This window comes from Chiloscyllium plagiosum, unplaced genomic scaffold (assembly GCF_037043375.1).
Source record: "Chiloscyllium plagiosum isolate Xiang-an unplaced genomic scaffold, Cpla_swu_hap1 HiC_scaffold_10, whole genome shotgun sequence".
Lineage (NCBI taxonomy): Eukaryota > Metazoa > Chordata > Chondrichthyes > Orectolobiformes > Hemiscylliidae > Chiloscyllium > Chiloscyllium plagiosum.
In genome coordinates, this window is record NW_028270148.1 from 86,136,468 (window position 1) to 86,155,126 (window position 18,659).

Below are 18,659 nucleotides of genomic sequence, written 5' to 3' on the forward strand. Positions count from 1 at the left end.
TGACCTCCCAACTCCTGTACTCAATACTCTGAACAATAAAGGAGAGTATACCAAACGTCGCCTTCACTATCCTATCTACCTGCGACTCTACTTTCAAGGAGCTATGAACCTGCACTCCAAGATCTCTTTGTTCAGCAACACTCTCTAGGACCTTACCATTAAGTGTACACGTCCTGCTAAGATTTGCTTTCCCAAAATGCAGCACCTCGCATTTATCTAAATTAAACTCCATCTGCCACTTCTCAGACTATTGGCCCACCTGATCAAGATCCTGTTATAATCTGAGGTAGCCTACTTCACTGACCACTATACCTCCAATTTTGGTGTCATCTGCAAACTTACTAACTGTACCTCTTATGGTCGCATGCAAATCATTTATGTAAATGACAAAAAGTAGTGGACCTAGCACTGATCCTTGTGGCATTCCACTGTCACAAGCCTCCAGTCTGAAAAACAACCCTCCACCACCACCCTCTGTCATCTACCTTTGAGACAGTTCGCATCCAAATGGTTAGTTCTCCACGTCTTCCATGAGATATAACCTTGCTAACCAGTCTCCCATGGGGAACCTTGTCGAATACATTACTGAAATCCATATAGATCACGTCCAATGCTCTGCCCTCATCAATCCTCTTTGTTACTTCTTCAAAAAACTCAATCAAGTTTGTGAGACAAGATTTCCCACGCACAAAGCCACGTTGACTATCCCTAATCAGTCCTTGCCTTTCCAAATACAAGTATATCCTGTCCCTCAGGATTCCCTCCAACAACTTGCCCACCACTGACATCAGGCTCACTGGTCTATATTTCCCTGGCTTGTCCTCACCACCTCTCTTAAATCGTGACACTATGTCAGCCAACCTCCAGTCTTCTGGCACATCACCTGTGAATATTGATGATACAAATATCTCAGCAAAGGGCTCAGCAATCACTTCCTTAGTTTCCCACAGCGTTCGAGGGTACACCTGATCAGGTCCTGGGAATTGATCCATTTTTATGTGTTTGAAGACATCCAGCACTTCTTCCTCTGTAACATGGACATTTTTTTAAGATGTCACCATCTATATCCCTATATTCTATATCTTCCATATCCTTTTCCACAGTAAATACTGATGAAAAATACTCATTTAGTATCTCCCCATCTCCTGTAGCTCCACACAAAATCCACCTTGCTGATCTTTGAGGGGCCCTATTCTCTCCCTAGTTACCCTTTTGTCCTTAATGTATTTGTAAAAACCCTTTGGATTCTCCTCAACACTATTTGCCAAAGCTATCTCATGTCCCCCTTTCACCCTCTTGATTTCCCTCTTAAGTATACTCCTACTGCCTTTATACTCTTGTAAGGATTCATTCAATTTATCTAGTCTATACCTGACATATGCTTCCTTCCTTTTCTTATCCAACTCCTCAATTTCTTTAGTCATCCAGCATTCCCTACACCTATCAGCCTTTCCTTTCACCCTAACAGGAATATATCGTCTCTGGACTCTCGGTAGCTCATTTCTGAAATCTTCCCATTTTCCAGCTGTCCCTTTACCTGCAAATATCTGCCCCCAATCAGCTTTTGAAAGGTATTGCCTAATACTGTCAAAATTAACCTTCCTCCAATTTAGACCTTCAACTTTTAGGTCTGGTCTATCCATTTCCATTACTTTTTTAAACCTAATAGAATTAGTTTTAGGCTCCAAAGTGCTCCCCCTCTGACACCTCAGTCACCTGCTGTGCCTTATTTCCCAAGAGTAGATCAAGGTTTGCACCTTCTCTCATAGGGACATTCACATATTGAATCAAAAATTTTCTTGTACACACTTAACAAATTCCTCTCCATCTAAACCCTTAACACTATGGCAGTCCCAGTCTATGTTTGGAAAGTTAAAATCCTCTACCATAACCACCCTATTATTCTTACAGATAACTGACATATCCTTACAAATCTGTTTCTCAATTTCCTTCTGACTATAAAGGGGGTCTATAATACAATCCTAAAAAGGTGATCATCCTTTTCTTATTTCTCAGTTCCACCCAAATAACTTCCCTGGATGTATTCCCAGGAATATCCTCCCTCAGTACAGCTGTAATGCTATCTTTTATTAAAAACACCACTCCCACTCCTCTCTTGCCTCCCTTTCTGTCATTCCTGTAGCATTTGTATTCTGGAACATTAAGCTACCAGTCCTGTCCATCCCTGAGCCATGTTTCTGTAATTGCTATGATAGCCCAGTCCTACGTTCCTAGCCATGCCCTGAGTTCATCTGCCTTCCCTGTTTGGCCTCTTGCATTGAAATTAATGCAGTTTAATTTATTAGTCCTACCTTGTTCTCTGCTTTGTCCCTGCCTGCCATAATTGTTTGACTCGCTTCTGTTCTCAACTGTACCACTATCTCCCTGGGTCCCAGGCCCTCTCCCAACACCTTACTAGCTTAAATCCTCCCGAGCAGCTCTATCAAATCTCCCTACCAGTATATTAGTCCCCTTCCAATTTAGATGCAATCCGTCCTTTTTGTACAGGTTACTTCTACCCCAAAAGAGATTCTAACAATCCAAAAATGTGAATCCTTCTCCCGTATACCAGCTCCATGGTATTCATCTGCTCTACGCTCCTATTCCTATCCTCACTAGCTCGCAGCACCGTAAGTAATCCAAATATTACTACTCTTAAGGATCTCCTTTTTAAATTCCTGCCTAACTCTCTATATTGTCCCTTCAGAATCTTATCCTTTTCCCTTCCAATGTCATTGGTTCCAATGTGGACAATGACCTTGAGAACATTCTGTACCCTCTCTGAGACATCCTTGATCCTGGCACGAGGGAGGCAACACACCATTCTGATTTTTCATTGCTGGCCACAGAAACATCTGTTTGTATCTCAGACTAGAGAGTCCCCTAACACAATTGGTCTCTTGGAACCCGATATACCCCTCATTGCATTAGAGCCAGTCTCAATACCAGAAACTTGGCTGTTCATGCTACATTCCCCATAGAATCCATCACCCTCTCCATTTTCCAAAACAACATACTTGTTTGAAATGGGGATAGCCACAGAAGACTCCTGCACTAGCTGCCTACCTCTCTTACCCTTCCTGGAGTTAACCCATCTATGTGACTATATCTGTGACTTTTCTCCCATTCTATAACTGCCATCCATCACATCCCCTTGCTCTTGTAAATTCCTCATTGCCTCTAACTGTCGCTCCAACCATTCCATTCGATCTGATAGGATTCAATGACCAACATGTAAACTCTCCCTAAACTCCCACGTTCGACAAGAAGAGCATATCATTCTACTAAGGACCATTTTTGCTTCTTTCAATCTACAGACCCAGAAATTAGCACTGTCTTAATCCTATACAAAATACTGCTCCAGGCTAACTTAATTCTTGTGGCTTATATTTTTAAGTTTAATCAAGAGACATATCTCAATAAAACATATAATCAAGAAAGAATCCACTCTACCCACTACTGCAGACTTACTGTAAGGCCACACTTAAAAATATTCACTTATCTATCTCTGTGCTATGACCTCTCCCAAACAGGTTCCTCCAAGATCAGTTGTGTATTTCACTGTTTGTTAATCTTCCCAGACGCACTCCGATGTCCGAAATTCAATCAATTTCTAAATAAAATTGCTAATGAAAAGTGATACTTGATCCATCCTTCCTTATTTCCAGTCCAAGGTACTTAAAACAGCAGAAGCTTGACTTCTAATTTCAAATTCTGCTTTAAGCCTATTTATGACAATGTTTTTAAATTCACTGCTCTGATCCACAAAAAAAATCTATGTGCACCATAAAGATGCTTGAATGCTGCCTCTCATGTCAGTAAAACATAGCAGAGTCTGTTTTCAACTGAAGACAGTCCAATTTTAAGAAGACAGACTTACTTTAGATACTCTAAAGTTATCACTTAGGCCAAATTCACATTTAACTTAGAAAGTTGTAGAGTTCTCAAATTACTTAAATTTGTCCTGATTCTAAAATTTGTCTTAGTAGTATTTTAGCCAACCTTTTCCACACATAGTGAATCCATTGTCTGAACCGACACAACTGAAAGACTCTGCCAGCAACACATTCATCATTAGGCGAAAACTTCTTGTGACCAATACAATATCTTGTGACCTCTGTATCTCCATTACTTTCCTCTGAATTTTCCATTTCATGTTTAGTTTTGAATAGTTTATTATAACGTTTAGGGCAGGGCATGGTGTAACGATATTTTGAATCATTCCTGAAACATTGATTAACTATATCCTAAGCATTTTGATGTTCATTCTTTTATTGTACATCCCAAATTATCTTTCCTTCTCAAAATTATTAATAGCACTTTACAGTTACAGTCCCCTTTTGCTCTTTTGAAATCTGTATCTAGACAGTGTTGCCAGTTTGATAACATTATGTCCTGCACTATGTATCACTAATTGCCCCATTTGTACTATGAATGCTTTCCTGGGAACTTTTAATGTAACAAAATGATACTTTCATCATACTAGCCTCAATCTTCCTAAATTTGTAAAAGTCTGACAATGACCCATCGGCAATTAGTACAATCAGTACATCCCCTCCCCACCTTTTTGTGTCTGAGAAGAAGGCCAGCCCTTTTCGCTGGAAAGCTTCCTGAGGCGTTTTATCACTGGAACAGGTTCCTCTGACTCAGCACTCAGCATTGGCGGAGTGTAATGTGCGGGAGCTTGCCTCTTGCGCCAGGTGTGCCTCAGTGGAATTTTGTTCTTCTGCCTGCAAAGGTGTTGAGGTGGGTGCATAATACATGTCCATTTCTGATTCTGAGGAATCATCAATGCTTGACAGAGAGGGTGAACCCACGGGTTCCGGCAGCCTCTCTGACTGTTCCGAGAGTTGGGACACATTTGCTGCCACGTCTGGTGAATTGGCCATGCTAAATTGCCCATAGTGTTTGGTGTATTAGTCAGAGGCAAATGGGTCTGGGTGGGTTACTCTTTGGAGGGTCGGTTTGGACTGGCTGGGCCGAAGGTCCTGTTTCCACACTGTAGGTAATCTAATCTAATCTAATCTAATCTTTTGTGATTATGTGGTTTTCATATGGTCTACATGCTTGTTCAGCACCATTGCACTGAATTGAATTTAATATGGCATTGGTCCTGACCTCATGTTGACCATGCCTCTTACCAATGTGGGATCATTTCTGCGGTTCTCACACCAACCTTTGTCTCCTGTATAAAACTGACTCTCTTGCTTAGTGGAGTCTTGTATCCAGCATTGGTGTTCCTGACGCTGTTTCACCCTCCCCACCTCATGTTCGGGAAGATCAGACTTAGCCTGGTGCGCAGTCTTCTACCCATTAACAGCCCTGTTGGTGTTATCCCTATAGTTGCATGTAGGGTGGTCCTACAATCAAATAAGAAACATGACAGCTTGGTATTTAGCAAGGCTGTTGACTGTTTCTTCAAGCCAGCTATAAAGCAGGACACTTGCATGCTATTCAGCAAAAAGCAGCAAATGATAGACAGAGCTTAGTGATCCCACAAGTAAGAAATCAGATCTAAGCTCTGCAGTCCTATCATACCCAGCCATATGTTGTGGTGGACAATTAAACAATTCACTGGAGGAGGAGGCTCAAAAAATTCCCCGACCTTCAATGATACTGGAGTTAATATATCAGTGCAAAAGGTAAGGCTGAATCATTCACAACAATCTTCTGTCAGGAGTGCAAAGTGGATGATCCATCTTGGACTCCTTCAGAGGTCCCACCTTACAGATGCCAGTCTTCAGCCAATTTAATTCACTTCACATGATATCAAGAAACATTTGGAAACACTGGATGCTGTAAAGGCTGTGGGCTGTGACAACTTTTGAACAATAGTACTTAAGACTTATGCTCCAAACCACATAGCCACTCCCATAGCCAAACTGTTCTGGTACATCTATAACACTGGCATCTACCCTACAATGTGGAAAATTGCACAGGTATATCCTGTACACAGAAAGCAAGACATATGCATCCAAGCCAATTACTGCTGCATCTGTCTATTCTCAATCATCACTAAAGCGATGAAAGATGTCATCAAGCATCACCTGCTCAGCAATAACCTGCTCAGAGATGCCCAAGTTGGGATCCACCAGGGCCACCCAGCTCCTGACCTCATTGCAGTTTTAGTTCAAATGTTGACAAAACATCTGAATTTCAGGGGTGAGGTGAGAGTGGCTGTCATTGACATCAAGGCTGTATTTAACCCTGTGTGACATCAAGGAGCCCTAGCAAAACTGGAGTCAGTGAGAAACTCCCCACTGATTGCAGTCATACTGGTACATAGGAAGATAGCTGTTGTTGATGGGAGTCAGGCCTCTCAACTCTTCAGGGTAGTGTCCGCACCAACCATCTTCCACCGCTTCTTCAATGACCTCCATTTCAATATAATGAAAGAAGTGGCGATGTTTGTCAATAATTGCAGAATGTTCAATGCCATTTGTGACTCTTTAGATACTGAAGAAGTCCACATCCAAGTGGTGCAAGACCTGAACAATATCCAGGTTTTGGTTGAAAAGTGGCAAGTAATATTAAATACAGGTAATGACTACCTCCAATAAATGGCAATCTAAACATTGTCTCTTGACATTTAATGGCATAATCATCACTGAATTTCCCATTATTAACATCCTGAGGGTTACCATTGACCAGATACTGAATTGAACTAGCCATATAAATACAAGGGCTATAAGAGCAGATCAGAAAATATGAATTGTGCATTGAGTAATATATTTCTTGATTCCTCAAATCTTGTCCATCATCTACAAAGCACAACTCAGGAGTGTGATGGTATAGTCCCCACTTGTCTGAATGAATACAGCTCCAAAAGCACTCAAGAAGCTTGACACCATTCAGGACAAAGCAGCCTGCTTGGTTAGCACCACAGCCAATCCCTCCACCATTGACACTGTGTTGAATTTCTGCAGTGTATCTTGTAGATAGTACACATGGCTGCTACTGCATGTCAATCCTTAAACAGCATCTTCCAAACACATGACCACTTCCATCTAGAAGAACAAGGGCAGCAGATGCAGAGGAACACTACCACCTGCAATTCAACCTCCATCCCAAAAGAAGCCATTCACCATCCTGACTTAGAATCCTGGAATTCCCTCCCTAACAGCATTACAGCACATGGATTGCAGCAGTTCAAGAAGGCAGTACATCATCACCTTCTGAAGGAGAATCATGGGTGAAGAAATGCTGGTTTAATGAATCAAACATTTGCACTAACGTGGATCTAATACTGAGACAATGGGTTGAATGTGTCAGCCTTTTAGTCTCCTATAAGATCTACACTTTCTTCTTTGTGTACCCTTGTCCCTTTGTAAAATTCTCCTAAATAGAGAATGTTTAACAAGTCCAAGGACATGTGATGAAAAGTATAGATGAATTTTGAATAATTTAAAAGCAATCTCTGTAACATTGTACTTTGTAAACTGAATGTTTGTTTCTGTAGCTTATGCAGTCAACTTACATTTCCATCAAGTCCAGCGTTAGGATGTGTTTCTGGAGTGAAGTTACTATGTTCATGAGGGGTCATTGCTGACCAATTTTGGCAAGTCCTGCCACTGGCTGTGGTTGATATTGTCCCGCGATATGTCTCTCCAATACCTGACTGGCAATCTGGCAAAACACAGTTGCAAAGGAGACAACTGACTTGCATTTCTTTTGTTATTATGCTGAGAAACCAAGTCACATTTAATGCAACTATTATTTCACTTAAAAGAATATGAATGAGAACAGTGGATTGTACATGGATGCCAAGCTAGTTTGCTATAAAGAAGAAAGCAAAAACCAGTGTATAATTCATACTCAAGATAATGAGAGAGGCTCAGGAGCAGGATATATGCTTTCACTTGTAGCTGGAAATGAAGAGTAGTGTTGGGGAAACTAACAGGAACGAGTAGATTATAAATCAACACAGTTAAGAAAAGGACAAATATATCAATATGTGTTAAGCAGGATCAGTGTTATTTTGTGTTTTGCTTGTAAACATTATGGAATTCCAATATAACAGTCTGCTATGACCAAGATGAGAAGAGTGCACTCTCTTTCTCTGGTCCCAGAACTCCATGAGTCACAACATAAATTGAATTGTTTTCACTGGTTCCCAACATGGTCAATCACATACTTTGTTTATTTTACACTGAAGCAAAAAAATCTTATACTTTCTTGATACTTAATTAAGACAAGGTTACTTTCTTGATAAAAACATCAATAGTAGCATTATTTTTCTGTGAAATGCAAACAATATTTAACTGATAAAGATATACTTGCAAACTCCAATGAAGCTCTGGCACTTCTGTTTTTTTAAATTCTTTTTTCACAATGACTAAGTAGAAATCAGCATTTCCTTGTATCTGTTATGGACATATATGTCAAAATGTTGATAAGCCAGTAAATTTTCCAATTTCTTTCTCCACCCCAGAGTATCTTTTTTGGTGTCAATTTAGCTTTTTAGTTAACTATCTTACTGGTGTCTCTGCGCCAACTGATTTAGTTGTAACAGAACTACTCCTACCTAAATCCTTCAGGTCAGTATTATTGTTTGCTACCCTTAAAGGGTTTAGTGAAATCAGAGGCAGCAAGTACTGGTGCATTAACAATGACGTTTTCAAAAGATGTCTGGTACTCCATTGACCACTAACCTAAATTTCTTTCGGAGAAAATCTGTTAATAGAGTAGCTACAGTGCAGACATTTGATACAAACGTGCAATAGAAACCAAAGATCCACACAAATCTTCTAATTTAGGGATATGGAGTCCATTAAAGTTTTTACTTGGCCACACTTGGTTTTGCCCTACTACATGCATACTACATATTACATACTACATGTCAATCCTGCTAAGAAGTGTAACATGTTTCAGTATAATGAAACCTGCATTAACCATCCCCGCTGCCCCATGGCTCAACACTTTAACTTCCCCTCCCACTCCGCCAAGGATAAGCAGGTCCTGGGCCTCCTCCATTGTCTAATGCTAACCACCTGACACCTGGAGAAAGAACGCCTCATCTTCCACCTTGGGACCCTCCAACCACATGGGATCAAAATGGATTTCACCAGTTTTCCTATTTCCCCTCCCAGTCTTATCCCAGTCCCAACCTTCCATCTTGGCATCACCCTCTTGAATGGTCCTACCTGTCCATCTTCCTTCCCACTTATCTGCTCCACCCTCCTCTCCGACCTATCACTTTCACCCTCGCCTTCATTTGCCTATTGCTTTCCCAGCTACCTTTCCCCCAGCCTAATTTCTGATGAAGGGCTTTTTCACAAAATGTTGATTCTCCTGCTCCTCAGATTCTGCCTGACCTGCTGTGCTTTTGCAGCACCACACTCATCCTCAAAGTATATCACACAATTAAGAATGCTGTTTATCACTTCATTCCTTAGTATCTGGAAAATGGGTGGAGATATTTAGCTCAAATGGCATCACTCAACATTAGAAGAGAATGTCTGGTATAACAAAGGATGATATCTCTGCATTTGGGAGATAATCAAATCTACCACTCTGCCTTTAACAAAAATATTTTAGTAATTTAACTTTATTATTTTTAATTTTAGTTTAATTTATTTAATATATCTGTTTTAATTCACATCTATCAATATAGTCTTCCAAGCAAGGATTTGGATAGGAACCTACTTTTGTTTCTGTGCTGACCTTTCTCTAATCTATACAAGAATATCTTACATCAAAGACATATCAGAAATGATTTCCAGACCCCTTGGCATCATAGTAGCCCACAAACCTACCAACACACTTAAACAGCGACTTATGAAACTAAAGGATCCATTAGATACTACCAGCATATCTAACATCATTTACAAGATATCATACAAGAACTGTAAGAAAACAGCGCTAGATCGGACAAGCAAGCAGGAAACATGCCACCAGGATACATGAACACCAACTAGCCACCAAAAGACACGACCCACTATAACTATCAGAGGACACCACTTTGACTAGTACAATATACATCGTAGGACAGGCGAAACAAAGATATGCACAAAGAATTCTTAGAGGCATGGCATTCTAACCAGAATTCCAATAATAAACATATCGATTTAGATCCTATCTACCTTCCCTGGATAAAAAGAACTGGAAATGACATGACCCACCTTAAGAAATCAAGACTTATAAATAGAGAGGCAGGACATACCACCAGCACTTCAAGAAGACTCTCGCTGATGATGTTACCTAGCATGGTGATGAAATGTATGAAAACACATCTCCCAGCTCAGCAAATTAATTTACATACTTATCATCAACCTGAGCTACAAATCTTCTCAAAAATCACTATGCAAGATCTGCTTAAACCATCAGGTTCTGGCAATGATCCAATTGGAGAACTAAAGCTGCTTTTCACTGGATTCAATCAGTTGGTTTTACAACATGTTTTGGACTTCCATTTTCACTTCGTCCTGATTATCTGGAACTGAACAATAAAGATTCTGTTTTATAGCAGAGGATCTTCCTACATCACATATGGCTAAACTTATATTACCTTATTTGTCCTTACAGACTCCTTTAAGTACTATGAGTAGCATTATGAAGTCTCTTCATTATGAAGACATGATGTCTCACTGCCCTAGCAGTTGACTGTTAGCCAACTGGATAATAAGACCATAAGATATAGGAGCGGAAGTAAGGCCATTCGGCCCATCGAGTCCACTCCGCCATTCAATCATGGCTGATGGGCATTTCAACTCCACTTACCCGCATTCTCCCCGTAGCCCTTAATTCCTTGTGACATCAAGAATTTATCAATTTCTGCCTTGAAGACATTTAGCGTCCCAGCCTCCACTGCACTCTGTGGCAATGAATTCCACAGGCCCACCACTCTCTGGCTGAAGAAATGTCTCCGCATTTCTGTTCTGAATTTACCCCCTCTAATTCTAAGGCTGTGTCGACGGGTCCTAGTCTCCTCGCCTAACGGAAACAATTTCCTAGCATCCACCCTTTGTAAGGGTGGAAGCATGGAAGGAGGCATGAGGGCGCGATGGGGCATATAAACATGAGGAGTATGGAGAGTGCAAGGAGATATGAATAAAATGGGCAAATGAGAGCCTATGGCAAGACTGTTTAAGAGGCTTTGGCATGACTGTTAAAATTTAAATGTTCAAAGATTTCTTACTTCAGAGAAGGCTTCCCTCAAGGTTTTCAAACTGATTTATCTGGCAGGGTTCACTCAGCATTCAGGAACCTAACCACCTCCACTAAAATGGGAAGAGAATTTGAATTTCAAACAAGAATTTAAATTGTGAACTCAATGGCACTTCAGTGAGTGTTGGGTCGCAAGCCGCCATGATTCCTGACCCACAGAGTCTGTCCCTCCACACAGTGAGATCATCGCTGATCATCCTCAACTCCATTACCTTTTTCCACCTAGTCCTTGATTCCTTTACTGATTAAAACTCTGTCTCTGTCAGCCTTGAACATTCTTAATGACCTAGCCTCTACAGTCCTCTGTGGTAAAAAAATTCCATCGATTCACTATAGAGAAGAAATGCCTTCTCATCTATTTAAAAGGTGACCCCTACTCTGAGATTATGTCACCTGGTCCCAGAATCTCATACTAAAGGATCTAATGTGTCAATCCTACTAAGAATTGTTTCAGTAAGGTTGCCTCTTTTTCTTCTAAATGCTAATGATTACAGATGCTTAACTTCTCCTCATAAGAAAATCCCTCCATTTTTGTGATCAATTTTGTGAACCTTTTCTGGACTGCCTCTAATGCTCATACATCTTTCCTTAGCCACGGGGACCAAAAGTGTTCACAATATTCTGGGTGTGGTCTATTTGCTAGTGCCTCATATAGTTTTAACAAGACTTCCCTATTTTATTACTTTCAAATCAAAACTACTGTTCCATTTGCCTTGCCTGCACTTGCTGAATTTATATTTTAGCTTTTTGCAATTTATGCATGAGGATCCCCACATCCTCTGCCCTGCTGCTTTCTGTAGTTTTTCTTCATTGATGGGATGAATAAACTAGCATTTATTGCTCATCCCAGAAGGCAATTGAGAGTTAACACATTGATGTGAGTCTGGAGTCACACATAATCCAGACCACATAAGGACAGCAGTTTTTCCTAAAGGGAGTTAGTGACATTTTCCTGACAATTGGCAATGAATTCCCAGACTCTTAATTCCAGAATTTTATTGAAGTCAAATTCTACTAACTGCCATGGGAGGATTTGTACACAGGTCCCCAGAACATTACCTGATTAACACTCCAGCAGTAATACCACTTGGTCAACATCTCCCCTATTCCTAATTGGTTCTTAATTAACTGAGCAGGTTGGCACTGAAAACAAATGATAAAAGCACAGACACACATAGAAAGAAAGACACAGCAGAGTGTTCTGTTGTTCTCCCAAGTAGAAGCTGCCTGTTCTCTACATTAAAAAATATCTTTCTTTAAACCTAAAAAATACTAGTTCGCTTTCCTGCAACCATTGCTGTGAGCTGTGACTTTTGAACTGATAAATCAGAGACAATTTCCAAGTGAAGTAGTGTCTGTGCTTCTTACAAACCAGTGGAAGCTTCTAAAGAAAGACAATTGAACACCAAAGGCCTAGCAGCTGAAGAAAGACAACAGCAACATCAGAATTGGAAAGCAAAGGGCTTTCCTGAAGAAGGGCTTATGCCCGAAACGTCGATTCTCCTGCTCCTCGGATGCTGCCTGTCCTGCTGTGTTTTTCCAGCACTACATTTTTCAACTCTGATCTCCAGCATCTGCAGTTCCTCACTTTCTCCTAACCACTGAGCCATCATGCCACCCACTTGCAGCTTGACCATGCTTTCTATCACCTCTGGTCTGAAAGTCAAATAAATTGCAACCTTAAAAAATTTCAATATTTAGTCTAAATCTGGGAATAGTGGGGCTACTCCAGTGGATGTAACAAAACTATGTCACCAAAAATGGCTAGATCATGCCTAGAAACCTTAATGTGTTCCTTTAACTCATTTATTTTGTTCTGAATACGATAAGCATTTAAGTAAAAAGTTTTTTTCTGTCTTTCTATCATTCTCCTCCTCTTGTGACCATGTTTGCTGCTGTTTTTCTATGTTTGTACATTCTGTTTCTTCCTGTCCCTCTCTGGGTATTATTATTCATATAGTTGCCCTGCAATGCTGCCATATCCTTTTGATTTGTAGGCCTAAGTTGCCTTGCTCATAAACCCTTACCATTTTTATTTAGTTTGAAATTCTCTCTTCAGCCATAGTTATTCAATTCAGCAGGCCACTGGTCCCATCGCAGTTCAAGGGGAGCCCTCAACAGCTCTCTTCTACATTAGTGTTGGTGTCTATGCCCCATGAACTGAAATCCATTGCTCCTATACCATTCCTGTATTTAACTCCTTCACTTTATATATCCTATGCCAGTTATTCTATGGCGAGGTAGTAATCCCAAGATTATGGTCTTGGATGTTCCGCTACTAAATTTAGCTCCTAATTGTTCAAATTCTTTCATTAGGACCTCCTTTCCAGTCCTATCAATATTGTTGGTAGCAAGATAAATTCTAACAAATAGATCCCTCTCCCATTCCAATTTCCTCTTCAGCACTGAGGCTATGCCCTTAAAGGTGAGACGAGGCTAGTGATACAGTCTTTAGGACTCATGGTCACTGCTACAGATGGCAGCATCTATCCTCCTAATTATACTTAGCCCTATCACTACTACATTCTTACTCTGTTGCCCCCGGTTGAATTGCTCTTGGTACTGTAGTGCCATGGTCAATTCATTCAATATCCCGGCAACACTCACTCTCATCCGCACAGCTTTAAGAATCTCATATCTGTTGAACAATTGCAGGGATTATGGCTCCTCAAACATCATTCTTTGGGGCTCTATAAGTGCTTGACTTGCAGACACACCCTCAAACCGTATTTGAAATACCTAGCCTGAGGGGTATAACTGCCTTTTGGAACAAAGTGTCCAGGTAACTTTCCCTCTCACCAATTTGGCACAATGTTCACAGCTCAGACTCCAGTTACTCAACTTGGACCTGAAGTTCCTCAAGCTGCGAAAACTTACTTTGGATGAGTCCGCCCTGGATCATCTTGGTGTCTAGCAGCTCCCATATGCTGCAGCAGCCATCACTATCATATTTTACTACACTTGTTAATTAGTTCCTCTAAAATCCCTTCCTTTTCTGCTTTATTATATATTTTTTAAACAAACACCAGTAGCAATCTTATATTTAAAAACTACTTTTTAAGAAATATGAGGGAGTAAAAAGACTACCAAGCTCAACACAAACTGAAGACTTTACTTTGACTTTAAAAATTAGAAATATTCACCAATACTGCTCATCAATCAGATATTTTCCCAGCACTTGTGTGGTTTATGACGCCACTCTGCTGCCAGTCTCATAGCATATAGATCTCTCAGTTTTACTCTTCTATCTTCTCCCACTCACCTCTTTCTCTGGAGACTCTATTTCTTACAATAAAGCTCACCTAAAGTATCTTATTCAACTTCTGTCCCAAGTTCCTACTGTGAACCAAATTCCCTAATTTATTTCATTTATAGGCTTTTCTTTCACTCACATTCTCCACTCACAAAGACCATGCTGTTTAAAAATCCATTATTATATGGAGTTGAGATGAACCATTTTATATACAGAAATTCAACCATTTAAGTTAATTCGTTGGTCAGTTTAAAAATGTTGAGATTTTCTTTTTAACAAAAACTGCAATGCTTTTGTTTTTGTTGTGACTTGATATATTCCTTCCAAATGAACTTACTTCTATTTACCTGTTTGAGCGTTAGGTGCTCGAGATGGAATTACAGTGGGGGACTGAGGTGATGCTGTTTGGCACTTTGAAATCCTGCAGTATTCCCATCGGACTGAAGGATCAGTTGTGAAGCACCAAGGTGCCCTGTCGTTGTCAGGATTTCTACAATTGTTGTCAACCAGTCCCCTGTAAATCAAAAGTTAAAAGAAAAATAGTCACATGGTGCTAGATGTTTGCCAAATCTAATTCCATTCTTTTTCTTGCCCTGGTTAGCAACCTTTCAATTTTGTAATACAGCTTATCTCAAAAGTGTTTGAATGGGTGTCACCTGCTTTACCAAAGATATTTGGTTTTGAGGCATATTTGTCAAATCTAATAAGGAGAAAGTGAGGACTGCAGATGCTGGAGATCAGAGTTCAAAAGTGTGGCACTGGAACAGCACAGCTGGTCAGGCAGCATCCGTGGTACTGGAGAGTCGATGTTTTGAGCATAAGCTCTTCATCAGGAATGTATGTGTGTGTGTGTGGGGAGGAGGGGGTGGGGGGGCCAAGCGAGGCCAAGGGGGCTGAGAGATAAAGGGGTGGGTGGGTGGGGCTTGGGGCAAGGTGGTTAGGAATACAATAGGTCGATGAAGATGGGGGTGATGGTGATAGGTTGGTGTGGAGGTTGGAGTGGATAGGTAAGACAGTTCAAGAAGGCAGTGCTGAGTTGGAGGGTTGTATCTGGTACAAGGTGAGGGACGGGAGAAGAAGAAATTGACATTGATTCTGTGTGATTGGAGGGTCCCAGGCGGAAGATGAGGTGTTCTTCCTCCAATCGTTGGGTAGCTAAGATTTAGCATTGGAGGATGCCCAGGACCTGCATGTCCTTGGTGGAGTGGGAGGAGGAGTTGAAGTGATTGGCCACAGGCGGTGGGGTTGTTTACTGCATGTGTCCCAGAGATGTTCTCTGAAATGTTCCACAAGTTGGCGTCCTGTCTCTACAATGTAGGAGGAGACCACATCAAAACCAACGGACGCAGAAGATGAGATGTTTAGAGGCGCAGGAAAATCCATGCCAGATGTGGAAGGAGCTGAGATGTAAAACCTGCATCCATACCTCCCCTCTCACTTCCATCCAAGGCCCCAAAGGATCCTTCGTTATGCTACAGAGACTTGCCCACTGAAACATGGAATCTATTTCATGTCAATCAAGATGATACATCCATAAATATACCAATGAGTCATCACTTGCTTGGCAATTTCAGAGGTTAGAAACAATTCTAGTTTCTGTTTCCAAATCTATAGGGAAATTTGGCTCATTTGATAAGCAAACATTACCCATTCCTAGAAAATGATGTCGCCCCACAATTTCCCCCCAAATGCTTATTCACCAAGTATTATCACTTCATGAGGCCATTTAATGAGTCACTGATACAAAACTCTTGCTTTATGATGTAGTCTACAGTAAAATTGTCAGTGGTCTTGTGGTGTAGTGTCCCTACCTCTATGTCAGGAGGTCCAGGTTCAAGTCTCACCTGCCTCAGTGGTGTCTTGTAACATGTCTCAACAGGTTGATTAATTATATTATGTTTAACATTAAATTGTCTGTTGTTAATTATATTTTGCACTGGTCATTTATGGGGATCTGTGCATTAATGATCAGGCCAGCATTTATTGCAGGTGCACTTGATTGTGATAAACTGGTTGCCTTCTTCAACCATTTCAGCTCATCTGATGGAGGCCCTCCACAGTTCTGTTAAAGTAATAAACTCCTGGAATATGACCCAGTGGAAATGAAAGAATGGCAATTTATGTCCAAGTTAGAATGACTGAGCCAAAACTCAAGTGGAGGTGATACAACTGCCATGCATCCGTTCCCTTTGTCCTTCTCGGTCGTGAGCATTATACATTTAAAATGTGCTATCTAATTCAGTTATGATGAAATCCAGTCAGACAGCTTGATCATGGAAACATTGCAAATTGTACAAACATCCTGCAACAATAAAAACTCAGCTTTTGTATTCCTGATGTTTGCATGACTCAATGATTAATCTCAGAACAATAAAGAGATACTGAAAAATAATGAGCATTCAAAGGGAATTATGGCACTATTAATAAGAAATTATGGTTTCAGATATTTGGTACAGTGGTATTAATAGAATCTTGTCACAATATCTTTTTGTTTCCTTTGAGGACTGTTTTAACTAAAGTTTTAATATACGGTGCATGATTTATTGATTTTGCCTTGTTAATAATCAAATACTTTTAAAAATAAACATGTACCTTCATCACATTCTCATTTCTAACTCAGCAGGTCATGGGTTCAAATCTCAATTCAAGCATTTGTACGTGTTACTTGGGTGCACCCTCCACTGATGTACTGAGAAAGTTCTACACAGTCAGAGATAGAAATTTTTGGATGGAAGATAAAACCGAGGCTGTTTTTCCCCTGCCGGCAGATGTAAAACATCCAATAGCAACATGTTGCAGAAAAAGAGAGGAGGCCTCCATATTAAGCTGACCAATATTTATCCCTTCACCAAAATTATAATGCCATATAATGTTATTGTGGGACCTCTCTGCAAAAACTAGCTGGTCTCTTTACATTAAGGCAGTGACAACATTTCAAAAATACATTATCGACTCTACGCACTTTTAAAGTGTCCTGAGTGAAAGTGTTTTTAAAAATGCAACTCCATTCTTTGGGTCTGTGATCAGCTAGGTACAAAATTGGCCAATGTACATACGCTTCAGGATAATTGAGTGATGTTTTGCCATGTCTGTGTGGTGTCATGGAATCCCATTCCTGGCATCTTCTTCCTGACACTGTCACGGATGTAGTCCCACGATAGTCATAACCATTTTGAGTAAAGCAATCAGTAGGTCCACCTTCGTACGTCGGCACTAAAAAATAAACAACATAGAAGATTTTGTAGAATGTTTGACATAAAATTTCACAATGTTGAATAATTTACAAATACTTCACAAAGCGTAAGAATGCCTCTACTTCCTCATGAGGCTAAGGGAATTTAGCATGCCCACAAAGATGCTTACCAATTTGTATAGGTGCACCACAGAAAGCATCCTGTCTGAATGCTTCACAGTGTGGAATGGCCCAAAACCCCAAGAAACAACAGGGAGTTGTGGAACCCAAGTTAATTTGTATACACTGATTATACATTAAATGATAGCAATTATGTCATTTATTCACAATTAACTGATCAGTTATTATACTTTGTCCATTCTCCTAATCTTGCCCTGGGTAGTAAATATGCCCAATGTGTTTCAGTTGCAAAATTCAGCCTTTTTAAATTTGTTCAGCATTAATGTATTAACATTTTACTCCAGATGAATTTAATTCCTATGTTGGATGTGTTCCTCCATTTGAAGTTTTATGAAAACACTGACATTTGCAGTGCTGAAGATGTAGGCTGAAAGACAGGAATTTCAGTGGGTCTTGCATCAATTGTTTTTAATCATAAATACCCTGGAGTGACAACAACAAAGCAATAAGTACAGAGTCTAGGAAGTGAGAAAACTACAAAGTAGATATGACGACATCTGAAAACCTAGGCTGATATGAAGGCAGTTGAAACTCTGGACTAAACTGTCAGTCTTTATCCAGTAGTAGTGTGCTTGCCTCAATTTACTTCAGATGGTTTGGGGTTTATATTTCAATAAATCCAGGCCAACAGTGCAGTGCAGTAATAGGGACTGCTGCACTAATGGAAGTGGCTCCCTTTAGCAGGAGTATTAAAACAAGACTCTATCTCCTTTCTTAGGTTGATGTAAAAGATACTGTGGTTCTATGGGAGAAAAAGCAAGGACGTTCTCCCTTGTGTCCTGATTAATGCTTAGGCTCTCTTTGTGGCCAATGTCACCTGCAGGTGGTAAACTGCACATGCAACATTGAAGCAACACTTGGTGTCTT

At 40.3% G+C, this 18,659-nt stretch overlaps 1 protein-coding gene across 1 annotated transcript in view; it reads right to left on the reverse strand.

Annotated features, from left to right (window-relative positions):
* LOC122552971 (plasminogen) overlaps positions 1-18,659 on the reverse strand; it is an 82,791-nt gene that overhangs the window by 19,592 nt on the left and 44,540 nt on the right. Inside the window, exons 10-12 of the mRNA XM_043696295.2 lie at positions 17,476-17,632; positions 14,767-14,933; positions 7,478-7,626 (exon numbers count right to left, since the gene is read on the reverse strand). Coding sequence (XP_043552230.1) covers positions 7,478-7,626; positions 14,767-14,933; positions 17,476-17,632 — 473 coding nt within the window. The remainder of the gene's footprint in view (positions 1-7,477; positions 7,627-14,766; positions 14,934-17,475; positions 17,633-18,659) is intronic.